Raw genomic sequence first — 13955 nt, 5'->3', positions numbered from 1 at the left:
AGTGGAAGTAATTTATTGGTCAGTCTGGGAAAACACTCAGTGGCTGGGGGAGGGAGATTGATGTTTTGTTTTGTTTTGTTTTGTTTTGTTTTTTGTTATGCCACCCTCTCTTTCCAGCAGAGAGAACTGTGTGGACAGACTCTTGCTCTTACACCGAGCCTATGGAATGAAAAATGAACGATGTCTCCCTTGATTTCAGTGGGATTCCAGGCAGGCACGGGCATCTGTCTGCACAGTTCTCTTTGTAGGATGGAGGCCTGTATTTGCTGTTTCTAAGCACACTTCTCAATGTATCATATTACAAGGAGCATCTTTCATTTCAATTCTCCAGCATTCTCTGTTGTCTCTGAAAATGATTTATTCCAGAAATGCAGAATTGCTGAACTGAGATTATATTATTTATGCAGCAGGAGTGAGTCCCCAGCAGCATTTTAAGTTTTCTTCATGAATGGTTGTTTTGTGTCCCTCTTTATGAGTCTTAGTTAAAGAATATTTAGATAAGTTAATATATTCAAGTCAGCAGGCCTGATGAAATTCAGGGTACTTAGGGAAATATCTGAAGCAATCTTTCAACCGTTAGCAGTTACCTTTGAGAACTCCAGGAGGATAGGTGAGGTCCCAGAGGTCTGAAGAAGGGCAAAGATAGTATTGGTCTTTAAAAATGGAACAAAGAGGACCCAGGGAGTTGTTATAGACCAATCAGCCTAACTTTGATACCTGGAAAAATACTGGAACAAATTATTTAATTATCAGTTTGTATGCATCTAGGGCAGTGGTTCCCAAACTTGTTCCACCGCTTGTGCAGGGAAAGCCGCTAGGGGGCTGGGCTGGTTTGTTTACCTGCCATGTCTGCAGGTTCAGCCAATCACGGCTCCCAGTAGCCGTGGTTCGCAGCGCCAGGCCAATGGGAACCGCTGGAACCAGTATGTCCCTCGGCCCCACGCCGCTTCCAGCAGCTGGAATTCTGTGTCCAATTTTGGGAGCCATACTTTTGGAAAGTTGTGAATAAATTGGAGAGAGTCGAGAGGAGAGTTATAAAAAAAAAAAAAAATGGTAAAAGGTTTACAAAACCTGACCAGTGAAGAAAGGTTAAAATAACTAGGCATTTTTAGCCTTGAGAGAGAAGATTGAAGTGGGACCCGATAACAGCTTTCAAATATGCTAAGGGCTATTATAAAGAGAACAGTGATCAGTTGTTCTCTGTGTTCACTGAAGGTAGGAGAAGAAGTAATGGGTTTAATCTGCATCAAGGGAGATTAGGTTAGATATTAGGAAACCCTTTTGAACTATAATTAAACTCTGGAAGCGCCTTCCAAGGGAGGTTGTGGAATTCCCATCATTGGAGGTTTTTAAGAACAGGTTAGAAAAACACCCATCAGGGATGTTGCAGGTTTACTTGGTCCTGCCTGGAGGCTGGATTTGATGGTCTCTCCAGGTCCCTTCCAGCCCTACATTTCTGTGATTCAAGTCACACATTACATCTCACATTTGGGCCTAGGTTGGTTGAGAGGTATGCTGCCAAGTATAATAGTTTCTAGACACTGTTAATAGTCAAAAGGACAATAGATATAGAGACATTTACATCTAGCCATTTTACCATTCAGGTACGAGGCTTCAGAACGACTCAAAAAGACATAGGTTAGTTGACCTTGAAGCGGCTGAAAGAGATGAACAAAAGATGGAGGATTACATTCTTTCCAGGAACCAGGAAACTGGGAGAGCTGTCACTCCTGCTCAGTCTGCAGCAGTGTTGTCCAGGTATGGAGGAAGTACATGATTTATACTTAGTTCTTGTCTATTTTCCTCTTGCTTTAAGCTAGCGGATTAGTGGAGCAGAAAGTTTTGATGAACTAAATGTAACTTTAATCCATAGAAGTCAAATCTTTGACCCCTGCACAAGCTAGAGTAAACTGAATTTTGCAGATGATCTCTGCAGTAATAAAATGGCCTGAACTCACACCACCCAGGCTGCAGAGCACTAACAGAACTGTATCACCTTGGCTACAGCCCCTGCACTTCCCCTTGGTAGAGGTTTTGGCCAGTGGATCTGTCTCATCAGATCTGTTGACCATGTCTTCAGCTTTTCTCTGACCTGCCTTTAACCTTCCCTCTGAGGTGTCACAATGAAATGTGCTGCAATACATGTGGTGATGTGGAGTCTTTGCTCCACCTTTCACCATTCTACTCCCCTTTTGTAGTGTAACTGTGGCAATTTGGGCCCTCTGTGCTTGCAGAGAATGTGTGGCAAGGGCTCTCGTTCTGTGAGAGTTCCTACTAGTGCTGCTTTCTAGTGGGGACACGCAAGTGGAGTCTCGTGTTGGGGAAACCTGGGCTATTCTTTGAATAGATGAATCACATGTGGTATAGCAATATAATTAACATCCCGCTCTCGTGGATAGAATGGCTTGCTCAGGATCTGCTCACATTACCTCTCATTTGACTTTAGGAAGAGTTTATGACTTGCCCGTGGACTAGACTGCCTTTTGTGGCTTGTAGTCCACAATTAATGTCATTTATAGCATATTAGCAAATGTTTATTGCCTAGAGAGACCTGTAGAACCAGTAATAAGATGCACAAGTTTAATACATAAAAGTTTTTAAATTTGCTTTTCCCCCATCTTATCTGCTTATGTTGCAACCTTAACTGTGTTTGACCCTTAATATATATATATATTTTTAAAAGTATGGGTATCTAGTCTCCTGTATAGCATTTTTTATTTAAACATGAATCTGCTAGAATGTATTATGTGCTATGGCAGAAGTGTCAACTCCTGTGTGAGTATGTGTGGCATGGAACATGGTTTTTTTCTTTTCCCAATTAGTGAATTACCTGAACGAGAAGAAGGAGAAGGAGAAGAAACTCCAAACTTCAGTCATTGGGGACCATCCCGAATGTATGTTGTTCTTTTTGCTTAGGAAACATTTGAAGCCTTGGGGGCTCTAGGAGTTATTACACTCCTTACTGTAGACTTTTCTTACACGTGTGTGACTGTTTTCATGGCCTTTTATTTTAGAGTGCTCTAGAATAGTGTTAAAGTAGTTAGATGCTCTGGGCTTTATTAAATACTGTAAACGCTAACAGATGTTCAGTGGAGAAGGTTTGTATATTCTGTGCATACGACTAATTTTAGAAAGCTGCCAGCTTTGTGTTGCAGTTGAGCTGAAAATTCTTGTTCACCTCTTCGCTACTGGTTTGAAATGTAACACATCAGAATTCTGCTGTCAGGTACATGGGTTACTCTGCTAATCTTAGTGGCATAACTCTGAATTAACCCAAAATTTGGTCTAATAGTGTTTGAATTTCAAGCTACCTAAAAATATTTCTAATTTACATACTAGATAGCAAAGAGATCTTTCTTTCCAGTCTGTGTATATTATATATATTTCACAAAACAAAGACAATCTGCCAGTTAGGGAGGCCTTGTCAAAGTTATTTCACTTTGTTTTGAGAGACAAGTTTGAAGAGGATTAGAGGAACAAAGATAAAGCGATTTAAAATACAATTGACAGTATTGTGTAATTCTGAACTATTTGCATAATGTTGTTGCATGACAACAGTTTTATTATTAGAACAGTTTATTATATTTCTGACATTGAAATACGGTGGAAATTGTGAATACTTTAATATTTACCTTGAGAAGGGTAACTGCTGTCCAGATAAATTTATATGCCATTTGATCAGATGAGCTTTCTCTTACAGAAAGAATTGGTTACTTTAGCTTCATTTTTGTACCTTCTTAAACACATTGGCTGCCTGCAGTACAAAGGTCATGTAAAAAGGTGTGATTCAGGGTTAGGCATAATACAAATCTAAAACTTCAGCACAAGTAGGAGCCTAATATATATGACCTCTGATACATGGCAAACAACTTTAAGATATTTTCAGGAATCCTTTATGACCTCTCACTAGTATGTTCAGCAACCTGAATATCAATTGATGTTTTCCGTATTGAAACACTTAATATTAACAAATTAGTATCGCCAGATTGATTCAAGCTGTTCTCAGTAGGAACCCACCACTCTAGAATTTGCTTTGAGTGATAGAACTCAACTGTGTTTATCTCGGTACCTATTTTTTACAGACTTTCGCTGAAGGGAAAGGTTGTAGGAGGGGAAGCAAGTTGGTTTGGTGGCAGAGTTTTGTTGAGTTATATTTGTTCACTGATGAGGTTCCACTGATGAGGTCACCTGGACTAGCAACAGGTGCTTCTTTTAAAGATTATTGCTAGTAAATTGATGAAACCTGAAAAACTCTGTTATAATTTTTTGGAATATTAAATATTATATATTTAAATCTGTTAATTTATAAAATTATATGGTACTGCTTGCATTTTACAGTGTTGAAATCTTCAGAGAGCCTCACATGTCTCTTGGAATCAGTATTGTTGGTGGACAAACTATTATAAAGCGCCTAAAGAATGGAGAGGAACTTAAAGGTATCTTTATCAAACAAGTCTTGGAAGACAGCCCAGCTGGAAGAACAAAAGCCCTAAAAACTGGGGATAAAATACTTGAGGTAAATGTAGATAAATTTCCTTTTCATGCTTTAAAAAGAGAGCATAGCTTCAGAGAGCTGTCTGGAGAAAAAAAAGTGGAATTAAGCATTGAATATATTGTGAATTTGATTTTACTCCTCAGCATGCATTGTTCTATCTCTTTTAAAAAGGTCTTGACTATCAGTTGCTTCTGTTAACATCCTATTGTACTATTTCAGAGAAGTTAAATAGTCACTGATTTTAAAAGTGGTGTTTTATGAAATAAAACAAATAGAAATCCTTCTTTTCTCACCATTTTTCATGAGCCATTCAATTAAAGAATGCAAGTTATTGTGGAATAGTAGCATGATTTGAGTGGTTCATTCTTCATGCAAAGTTTTGTGGCATTTTTAGAGGGTATTCAGTGTACAAGCTAGTTATATATTACTTGTGGAGTCCCTCATGTTAGCAGTTGCCTCATTCTTTGAGAGGGGAGAGTAATTTTCACAGGTGCCATTATCACTGGACACCATGTTGTAATTTCTTAGATACCATGTTGTGGTTCTTCACTCTCCCTTGAAACTGCTGTGACGATGTGATTCACTAGGTCTGATATGCTGTCTTGTAGCTAAGTGGAGAATTGTGGAGCTTTTTCTCTTTAGACTTGCTAACCAGGACTGCTGATGGTCCCCTTTTTCTTTGGCCCTCTGGCCAGGTCATTTTTTGCCTCACCCCTTTCTGGGTAAACCACTGTTGTTTCCCGAGAGTCCCAGGACCTCACAATAGATTGACAGTCCATATCCAGGCCCAGAAATCCTCTCGGTCCTCTGTCTGAGGACTTCCCACTAATCTTCCGAGTGAGGCTCTAGAGGAGCCCTGTCCATCCCTCTGCTCAGGGTTCCAGTCCAGAGACCCTTGTAACAAACAGTTAAGGTCTGTCTGGTCAGATCTGTTGCTTCTTCCCTGGGCTACTTCCCACACTGGCTTGCCGTCTCCTCAGGGAACTCATATTCTCAATGCAGTGTGGGCCCAGTCCTAGGGTTAAACTCTTAGTTCCAGTCCTCCAAAGCAATAAAGGAAATGTGACTAAATTAACAGGTATAAAGAGCAGCACCAGCTTCTCTTTCCTGTCAGGATCCTGGCCGTCTGTCCTATCGTTCTGAGATCGCAGACAAACAAAGGTAACTTGACTCTCTGCTGTGCTTCTTTCTGGGAGCTGAGGATGAGAGGTCTGTCCACCTCTCTGCAGGCTGGGTCCCTCTGCAGTAGTGCCTGAGCCCAGTGCTGCCCTTTAACCTCTTCTTGCCTGTTGTGGGGTTTGTGTATCCCATGAGATCCCCCAGAATGAGTACTTCCACTTATGATGTTCCGCTGTCAGAAAACTGACTGTCCTTTTTGTGTCTCCTGCCTTCCAGAAGTGATGTGCTTTGAGAGTTGCTTCAAAACATAACTAACTTATGCTTAGGTAAATTGAGGATTTGGGTGATATCAAGCATTCTCTGATTTTATCTGAAAGTAGAGTCTTTGGTAAAATACAGCATGTACTTTTAATTGTGAACACCTGAATACTATACCTCTGCCCTGCTTGTTCCTCGAAGTGTCAAGAAAACACTACATAAATTATATTTCTTCAAGTATTTTTCTATCCTATGAAACCTTTTGGTGACTTCCTCTGATGTGCTAAGCCTCACTGTCAATAAATGCATGTAAATCTCTTATAATTTATGAAAAAGACAGATTGTCTAATAATGAAGATACACTTCATTTGTTAGGTGTCTGGAGTAGACTTACAAAATGCCACACATGAGGAAGCAGTGGAAGCTATCAAGAATGCAGGAAATCCTGTTGTTTTTGTTGTTCAGAGTTTGTCTAGTACACCAAGAGTAAGTTACCCTTTTTTCCTTTCCTTTCTCAAAATTTAATTCTGTTTTAATATGCCTTATATTTGAAACATGGTCAAACTCCTTTCAGCAAGATTTGGCCATAACAGAGTTTCCCTTGCATACTCTGACACAGTTTCCAGTCAGAGACCATATGTTTACTTCTTAGGACAGATTCTGGTCTAAGTTACTCCAATGTAAATTCAACCGTGTTCATAGAATCATAGACTATCAGGATTGGAAGGGACCTCAGGAGGTCATCTAGTCCAACTCCCTGCTCAAAGCAGGACCAATCCCCAGACAGATTTTTGCCCCAGATCCCTAAGTGGCCCCCTCAAGGATTGAACTCACAACCCTGGGTTTAGCAGGTCAATGCTCAAACCACTGAGCTGTCCCTCCCCCCTGACTCAGCAGTGTTTACTCCATGGTAATTGAATTAGAATCAGCCCCCTTATGTGTTACCTGGTATTCTAAAAATATTTCCTCTATTAGCCAACTTTTTTTTAAACATCATGTAATGAAACTTGATTGTAGAATAGCATCCTCCATGGAAACGGTGTCCCCAAAGGCTTAAAATACAATTACAAGTATCAGCAATAATTATCCGAGGCAGAGGAAAAACTAGGAAATACAAGCAAAAGAGAAAATGATCTCCCTATCTTCTGAGCAGTGAGAAGAGGCAACAATTATAGTCTACCATCCCAGAAGCTCATGTGATTCATGAGCAAATACAAAATATCCAATCAGGCAACTCCATGCCACCAAAAAGCTATGTAACAGAAGACTAGTGCAGGGATAGGCAAATGGGGAAAAGGTATGTAGGGCTGAGGCAGGTGGTTGGGGTGCGGGAGGTAGTGCGGGGTGTGGGAGGGAGTGCAGTGTGCAGGAAGAGGCTCTGGGCAAGGGGTTGGGGTGCAGGAGGGGGCTCAGGGCAGGCGGTGGTATGCAGGAGGGGGTGAGGAGTGCAAGAGGGGGCTCGGCAGGGCTTTGGGATGCGGGCTCCAGTCCGGTGCTGCTTACCTCGAGTAGCTCCGGGGTGGCAGCGGGGCTAAGCGCTGCTCCCAGAAGTGGCCAGCATATCTGGCAGTGTCTCCTGGGCATGGGGTGGGGCAGGTGGCTCCGCCATGTGCTGCCCTCACCTGTGGGTACTGCTCCCATTGGCTGCAGTTCCTCATTCCCGGCCAATGGGAGCTGCAGGGGGCGATGCCTGCAGGCAAGGGCAATGCATGGAGCCCTCTGCCCCTCCCCTCCCCCAGGGGCTGCAGGGATGTGGTGCTGGCCGCTTCTGGGAGTGGCGTGAGGCCAGGGCAGGCAGGGAGCCTGCCTTAACCCTGCTGCACCACGGGGCTGGCAATCCCGCGGGCCAGACTGAAAGCATTGACAGGCCAGATTTGGCCCACAGGCCGTAGTTTGCCCTTGCCTGACCTGGTGAGTCTCTCTGACAACTCATTAACCACACCTACACAATCTGGCATGAAAATGTCCACTCCTTCTCCACAGCCCCAGTGAATCTCTATGTTCTCTGATGACTTGCAACAATCAAAGTGGGAAAGGAGAATGTCCAAGCAGTGGTGGCAGAAAGCATAGGCACCGTACAATAGGCATAGCTGTGATAGCACAATAACTTCTGTTTATATGTTTGACCCCTTCTGAGAAGCATGTCAGGAAAACTGAATCTTTTCCTGAGACTCTTGTCCTTACCCTTCTAGGCCACTGAAAATGCTCTCTGAGAAGGCATAAAGATAATCACGGATCCTTAGTAACTTTGGATGCCTCTGTTTTTGAGTGCTGAGGCTTATACACCCAGAATCTGACTTTCATTATTGCTGATCACTGGCAACTCCCATTGACCAGTGGGAATTGTGGAAGCTCAGCAGTCCCCCTTCCTCCCCCCCAAATATCAGGTTCTTGGTGTCAAAGGTGAAGCACCCAAACTTAGAATTTTATTATGGAAGTTGGAGAGGAAGTAAATGACCTCAGGTCACATACGAAGTCAGCAGCAGAGCTGGGAATGGAACTCAGATCTCCTTACTTCCTTTTGCATGGCCTAACCACGCTGCCTCACCAGTAGTGAAGAAGATGGAAGCACATTGCCACTTCAAATAGCTGGACATGTACCATATGTAGTAGTTAAACTTACTGTGTATAGGGAATACCACAAACATGGTATAAGTACACACCATGGTGCTTAGACATCCATTTTGTTTCAGTGGTGCCAACTGCACCTTACGTTGGTATCTCTACTACCAATAGCTGGGGTCTCCGGGGTGTTTGTTTTGAATTTAAGATAGTATGGTTTATACATAAGGGAGTTCCTTCTCTGTCAGGTGTTCAAAACACACTCTGATATTTGTGCTGCTCTGCTTTTAGTAGTAATTTCTACTGTCTGCTTTGGGATGGTACACCATGTTTCATACCAATCATTCTGTAAAGATATTCTATAGCATTCATATTCCTGTTTCATTTTTAACTGTTGCCATGGTGAAATACTATTCTCACATTGTTTTGAATAATGTACCATTGTGCACCTTACTGAGAGACCAAGTGTACCAAATTACATTAGTCAGCAAACATTTTACAATATATAGTATAACATGGTACTCTCTTGCTTGAGGCATTCCATTTAAAGGGCATTAATCAACTCTGAGTAATGCAAGACCAGTCCCTTATATTTCATTAAGGGTCCTTACAATATACTGAAGAATATATAATGAGAAGAGCGAGAGAGAGAGAGAGATTCAAATTTCAGCCTAAATGGTTAAAGTTTGGCAAAGTTTTATAAGCAACCGAAAACAGGGTCTTCTAAGGACAAGTATTGGGCAGTCTTAAGAATGAGGAAGAGGGAGCCGAGCTGGTAGTCTCCTCCCACATTTTTAAGGTTGCCCAATACTTGTCCTTAGAAGTCCCTGTTTTCGGTTGCTTATAACTTTTGCTAAACGTAACTCCTGAGGCTGAATTGTTCCATGCCAGGAGTCTGTGCCAGGCTGTTTTGTTTTTTTTTTTTTTTCATGGCGGTGGTGGATTTTAGCCAAAATGGCTCAGCCATTCTGAGAATGAGGATAGGAGAAAGGAGCTGGAGGCTAGGGGATAAAGTTCTAAGATTAGATGAGGAGTCTAGAGAGAGAGAGAGAGAGAGAGAGAGGTTGGGACTGGACGCTAGTGGAGACTGGGCACCTGAAGGCCTGGGAATGGGGAAAGAGAGAGAGACAGTCAGTGAGGAACAAGATGCGTATGAAGGACTGGGACTAGCTGTGCAAGGAGATTTGGTAGGACTGGGCGCATTAGGGGAGGGAAGAGACTGGGACAAGGAGTCTGTAGAGGGATACTAGGAACTGGCGGGGCAAGGAGACTGAGGCTGGGATGAAACGATTGAGGGTGAGGAGAAAGGGACTGGGACAAGAAGTCACAAGTGGAGAAGATAGGACTGGAACAAGGACGGGTTGGACAGGACAGGGCAGAAAGAGGCAAACTTGGGGGTAATGGGCAGAAAACGCTGAGCACACTCCCTTCTAGATCCTGAAATGAAACCAAAGAGTTGAGAGTCTCACCATTCCTCTGCTATCAGCAAATACCTGTGGAAACTCCCTGGCAGAGTGTCTCATCCCACACTAGAGCTGGTCTACATGCAGACTGAGAACTTATTACTGTTGTTAGTTACTCCATTAGCTGAAGTGGCAGAGATCAGTGTGGTGAATCTAATGGTTCAAACCTGCTGATGACCCATGTGGTTGTCAATATGATGCCACATGATGGGATTTGTTTTTTAAATTTGATTAAAAAAAAAAACCTAAAGCTACACACACACAAATTATGTTAAGGGAAGATTATTAATATTGCAAAGTCAAGTTCTCAAAAGTTAGAAAGTGCAGTCTTAATTTGGCCCTCTTGTGCATATGCATCGTGATACAGTCTTTAATTAAATGATCACATACTAGTTTTTCCACAGAACTACTGCTTCATTTAGTGCACTGGATGGATGATGCTCACTTAATGAGAAGCTGTTCTGTATTTTTTTTCTCCTCATTGTTCAGTGTGTGGCCCCTGCCTAACATACTGCCACTATTCAAACCCTGCTCCTAAGCCAGCATTCTGAATTTCCTCTTTGGCTTTTCTGTGATGTTCCTCACAATAGATCTGAGTGCATCGCAAACATTAATTGATTGTCAAAAAAAACCCATGTGAGATGAGGAGGTGGTGTTATCCCCATTTCATAGAGTGGGATAGACAAATGAAGGTACTAATTTTGGGTGCCCATTTGAGACCTTGGACCTGATTTTTCAGAGTATTTAGCATTAGATAGCACTTCATATATTCAAAGCACAACTCCTGTTGTTCACTTGCAGCTGTGAATGCTCAGCACTTCTGCAAATCAGGCACCCAGAAAATGAGGAATTCACAGTTAGTGACCACTTGTGAAAAGTTTTGGTTCCAAGTAACTTGCTTAGTAGGAACTCCTTAGCAAAGAGAAGGATAGAATCCAATTCTTCAAGGCAACATTCAGCTGTGTTAACCGTGTGACCTTTCTTTGTCTTCCTGTAGTCTCTTCCCTCATTCACTACACACCTTCCAACTTTTGCAACAATTGAAGCAAGTGTTCTACAGACAACAGTCTACTTCACTACTCTACACAATGCTTATTTTCCCCAAGGCAGCTCCATACTAAGCATTGAATGAGGCAGGTGTTCAGTGGAAAAGATAGTATGTGGTCATGTAATTAAAGACTGTATAATAATGCATAAGCACAAAACCTGAATCCAGGTTGTACAGTCAATCCTAACTCTGCCTTTTCCGATTTTATGAGTGCTTGACTGTGCATCTATATGTTTCTGTCTGTCAATCATATGCACATGTCTATTTCTTATGTTTTGCAGGTGGTCTCAGTGGTACAGTCTAAGATAAATAAAGCCAAGAAAGATCAGGACACAGAAAGAGAAAACAAAAATGAAAAGGTATTTATTTGATTTGTGTATCATATCCAGGCTTTACTGGATCAGATGATATAACAATGTAGTTTATAAATGAATACCAGGGTTTTAATCTTAAATAAAAGGGGTAAAATGCCACAAAAATGGTATGTATGTTAACTACATTGAGTAATATTGAATATAAATAAAGTTTAGCACTTTTTTATAGCTCTCTTATCTGTAGATTTCCAAGTGCTTTACGAAGATCAGTAAACATCAGTATCCCCATTTTACAGCTTCTGTCATGGCAACTGCCAGCCACTAGCGATAAAGTGGAATAATAGTAAAAGTAACTGTGTAGTTTCTTGAAAAAAGGTTAATGATATGGATCTTTGCACATATTTGGCGTTATTGGGAGTAATGTTTTTCTGTTGAGACAGTGGATGCTGGTATATATTTGTTAAGATTGCTTTCAGAGCCTAAATTCTGAATTTCCTGGCTTTCAAATGTTTGGATTTTTTTCCTGGTTAAAAACTACCGGCCCAAATTTTCATGGTTGGTTGCCCTAGTTAGCACAATGCTTGTTGTGTCCACACACACAAATGCCCCAGGTGATCTATAGTTGGTTTACAAATAGTCTAATAATCACTTAGGATGAAGTACTTTTCTGCAAACTTAATAATTGGTTAATTAACCAGTTGATTAATTTTAGTGACTGTGGTAGCAGACATACTAAAACAGTTAATCTGGTTTCCAATCTCTGTCTTGCAATGCACCAGTGGCCTTGCAAAATCTCCCTAAATATATTGCTTCTGGAAGCCAAACTGGGGACTGTGGCATACCCAGAAGGCTTTGCAACTGAAACAGTGTAGGAATAGCACTATTGTGGATATTGGCCAAATTTAAACCAATTCAGCATGGCTAGCTTGGGTACGTTGACCCGTGTGTGCTTGAACTAGTTCAATCCTCGAATGTTGAAAGGAAACTCAAAGGCCTTGTTGCTTTAGAAAATGTTTTGCAGGCTACTTAGTGATTCAGAATCTGAGAGTTTTCAGGTTATTCCAGGAAAGCAAGGAAGCTGAGGTTTTGTGGCAGTGAGCAGTTCTTGAAATAAAGCAGTTACTGCACTCCTTTCTTGGTTTTATCTATCCTTGTAATCTAAAAAGCACATCCACTTGCAATTTTGCCACCTTTAATCTCTAGGACTCCACTGTGTTGAATGTTAAAATTGTAGAAGGTCAATGAGTGAGCCTAACCTTTTTCAAAGCTGTTAAAAGTAACCCTTCTGTGGGTGCTGCTTGTAACGTGATGAGTAGAATATAGAACAGCTTCAATGAATAAGTGAGGGTTTCTTTTTAGCTTTGAACGTTAATTCACAAAGCAGACATAATGTGCTTCAGCAGAGGCAGCTCTCAGTAAAAAAAAAAAAAAAAAAAAAAGATGTGGCTATGAGTGGATTATTAGCCTGCACTCCTGTGGGAAATACTGATACTTCTAGGCTAGTCTTCAAAGTGTTACGAAATAACTAAGTTTGAAGGCAAAATATCCAACTCGAAAAAACTACTGTTCTTATATGGGACTTTATTTTTAATTAGTCGGGACTTCCTCTGTTACTCACTGGTGTTTGTTCTACTCTATAGTGGCTTACATATGTTAAATAATAATTTTTAAAATAGCCTCTATGAGAACTGCTTACAATGCATGGGTTTCTTATGTGAAAATGAAATATAAAAGTTGTGCTGTGTACACACCTTGGAAAAGGTGGGTCAGTTCTAATATGTGATGTAGTTAGATGCTCTGGAAGCCTAAATTGATGAGTCCAATAGACAGTTATGTGAATTTCTACCTTGCCCTCCTCTTTCAGGGCAGATTCTAATAGCCTGTTTGTAGGTATGATCCAACGGCCATTGAAGTCAATGAGAGTATTAGTGCTTGGGTATGCACTGAGTATCAGCCTGCCAGCTCCGCCCCTTCTGCCTGAAACTCCACCCTCTGAGTCCCTCCACGCTGGCCGGCCCACCCCAGATCAGCCGAGCCACCCCAGATGCACCACACCGGCTGCCCCAACCCCAGCCGGTCACCCAACCCTTGGGCCAGCCCGAGCTGCCCCTGCTGACTTGACCCCTGGGCCGGCCTGAGCCCCTGGCCACTGGCTGATCACCAAGCTCCAGGCTGGGGGTCAAAGTGTGAGTGGGACCACATCCGGGCCTTCCCTGGCCTATGATATCTGCTGCCCCTGCTTCAGTGGGTTTTGGATCAAGCCTTGCAGACAGAGCAGGTGTAGAATTGTGCACTGTGCTGTCTTTCATATCCTGCTGGTGTGTAGCTTTCTGAATAAAGTCCAGATTATTGTGTGTTTTCTGGAAGTGGTTGCACAAACTACATTCAGTTTAGTCACTTTATAAAAGTTCAGACAATTATTTTTCTCCTGCGAAGGAAATGGCAGATCACTGCAATTCAACTCTTGTGAAGGGGTTTGAAGTTTGTATTCTTGTCTGTAACATCAAGTAACCAAAGGCTCAGTGGGAGGTACCTGGTAGCCAAGCCTAGGGAGAGGCAGAGGCCAAAGGAGCCCTTGGTTGGGGAGAGTGAGAAAGCCAGAGCAAAGAGAACAGATGGGAAGACCTTGAGAGGCAATAAGGGAATGAGAGAGACAAGAGGGATCTCGGAGGGGAGCTAGAGTAAAGGGAGCCATT

The 13955-nt window shown here is 42.0% G+C and overlaps 1 protein-coding gene across 10 annotated transcripts in view; it reads left to right on the top strand.

Annotated features, from left to right (window-relative positions):
• Nucleotides 1–13955, top strand: part of PATJ (PATJ crumbs cell polarity complex component) — a 215053-nt gene that overhangs the window by 81036 nt on the left and 120062 nt on the right. For all 10 annotated transcript variants that reach the window (XM_050961967.1, XM_050961959.1, XM_050961963.1 and 7 more), the window contains 5 exons: nucleotides 1605–1758; nucleotides 2823–2894; nucleotides 4339–4516; nucleotides 6248–6358; nucleotides 11227–11304. In XM_050961967.1, coding sequence (XP_050817924.1) covers nucleotides 1605–1758; nucleotides 2823–2894; nucleotides 4339–4516; nucleotides 6248–6358; nucleotides 11227–11304 — 593 coding nt within the window. The remainder of the gene's footprint in view (nucleotides 1–1604; nucleotides 1759–2822; nucleotides 2895–4338; nucleotides 4517–6247; nucleotides 6359–11226; nucleotides 11305–13955) is intronic.

This window comes from Gopherus flavomarginatus, chromosome 7, assembly GCF_025201925.1.
Source record: "Gopherus flavomarginatus isolate rGopFla2 chromosome 7, rGopFla2.mat.asm, whole genome shotgun sequence".
In the NCBI taxonomy this organism is placed as follows: Eukaryota; Metazoa; Chordata; order Testudines; family Testudinidae; genus Gopherus; species Gopherus flavomarginatus.
Note: the sequence above shows the minus strand (reverse complement) of the source record. Positions and strands in the feature narration are given on the sequence as shown.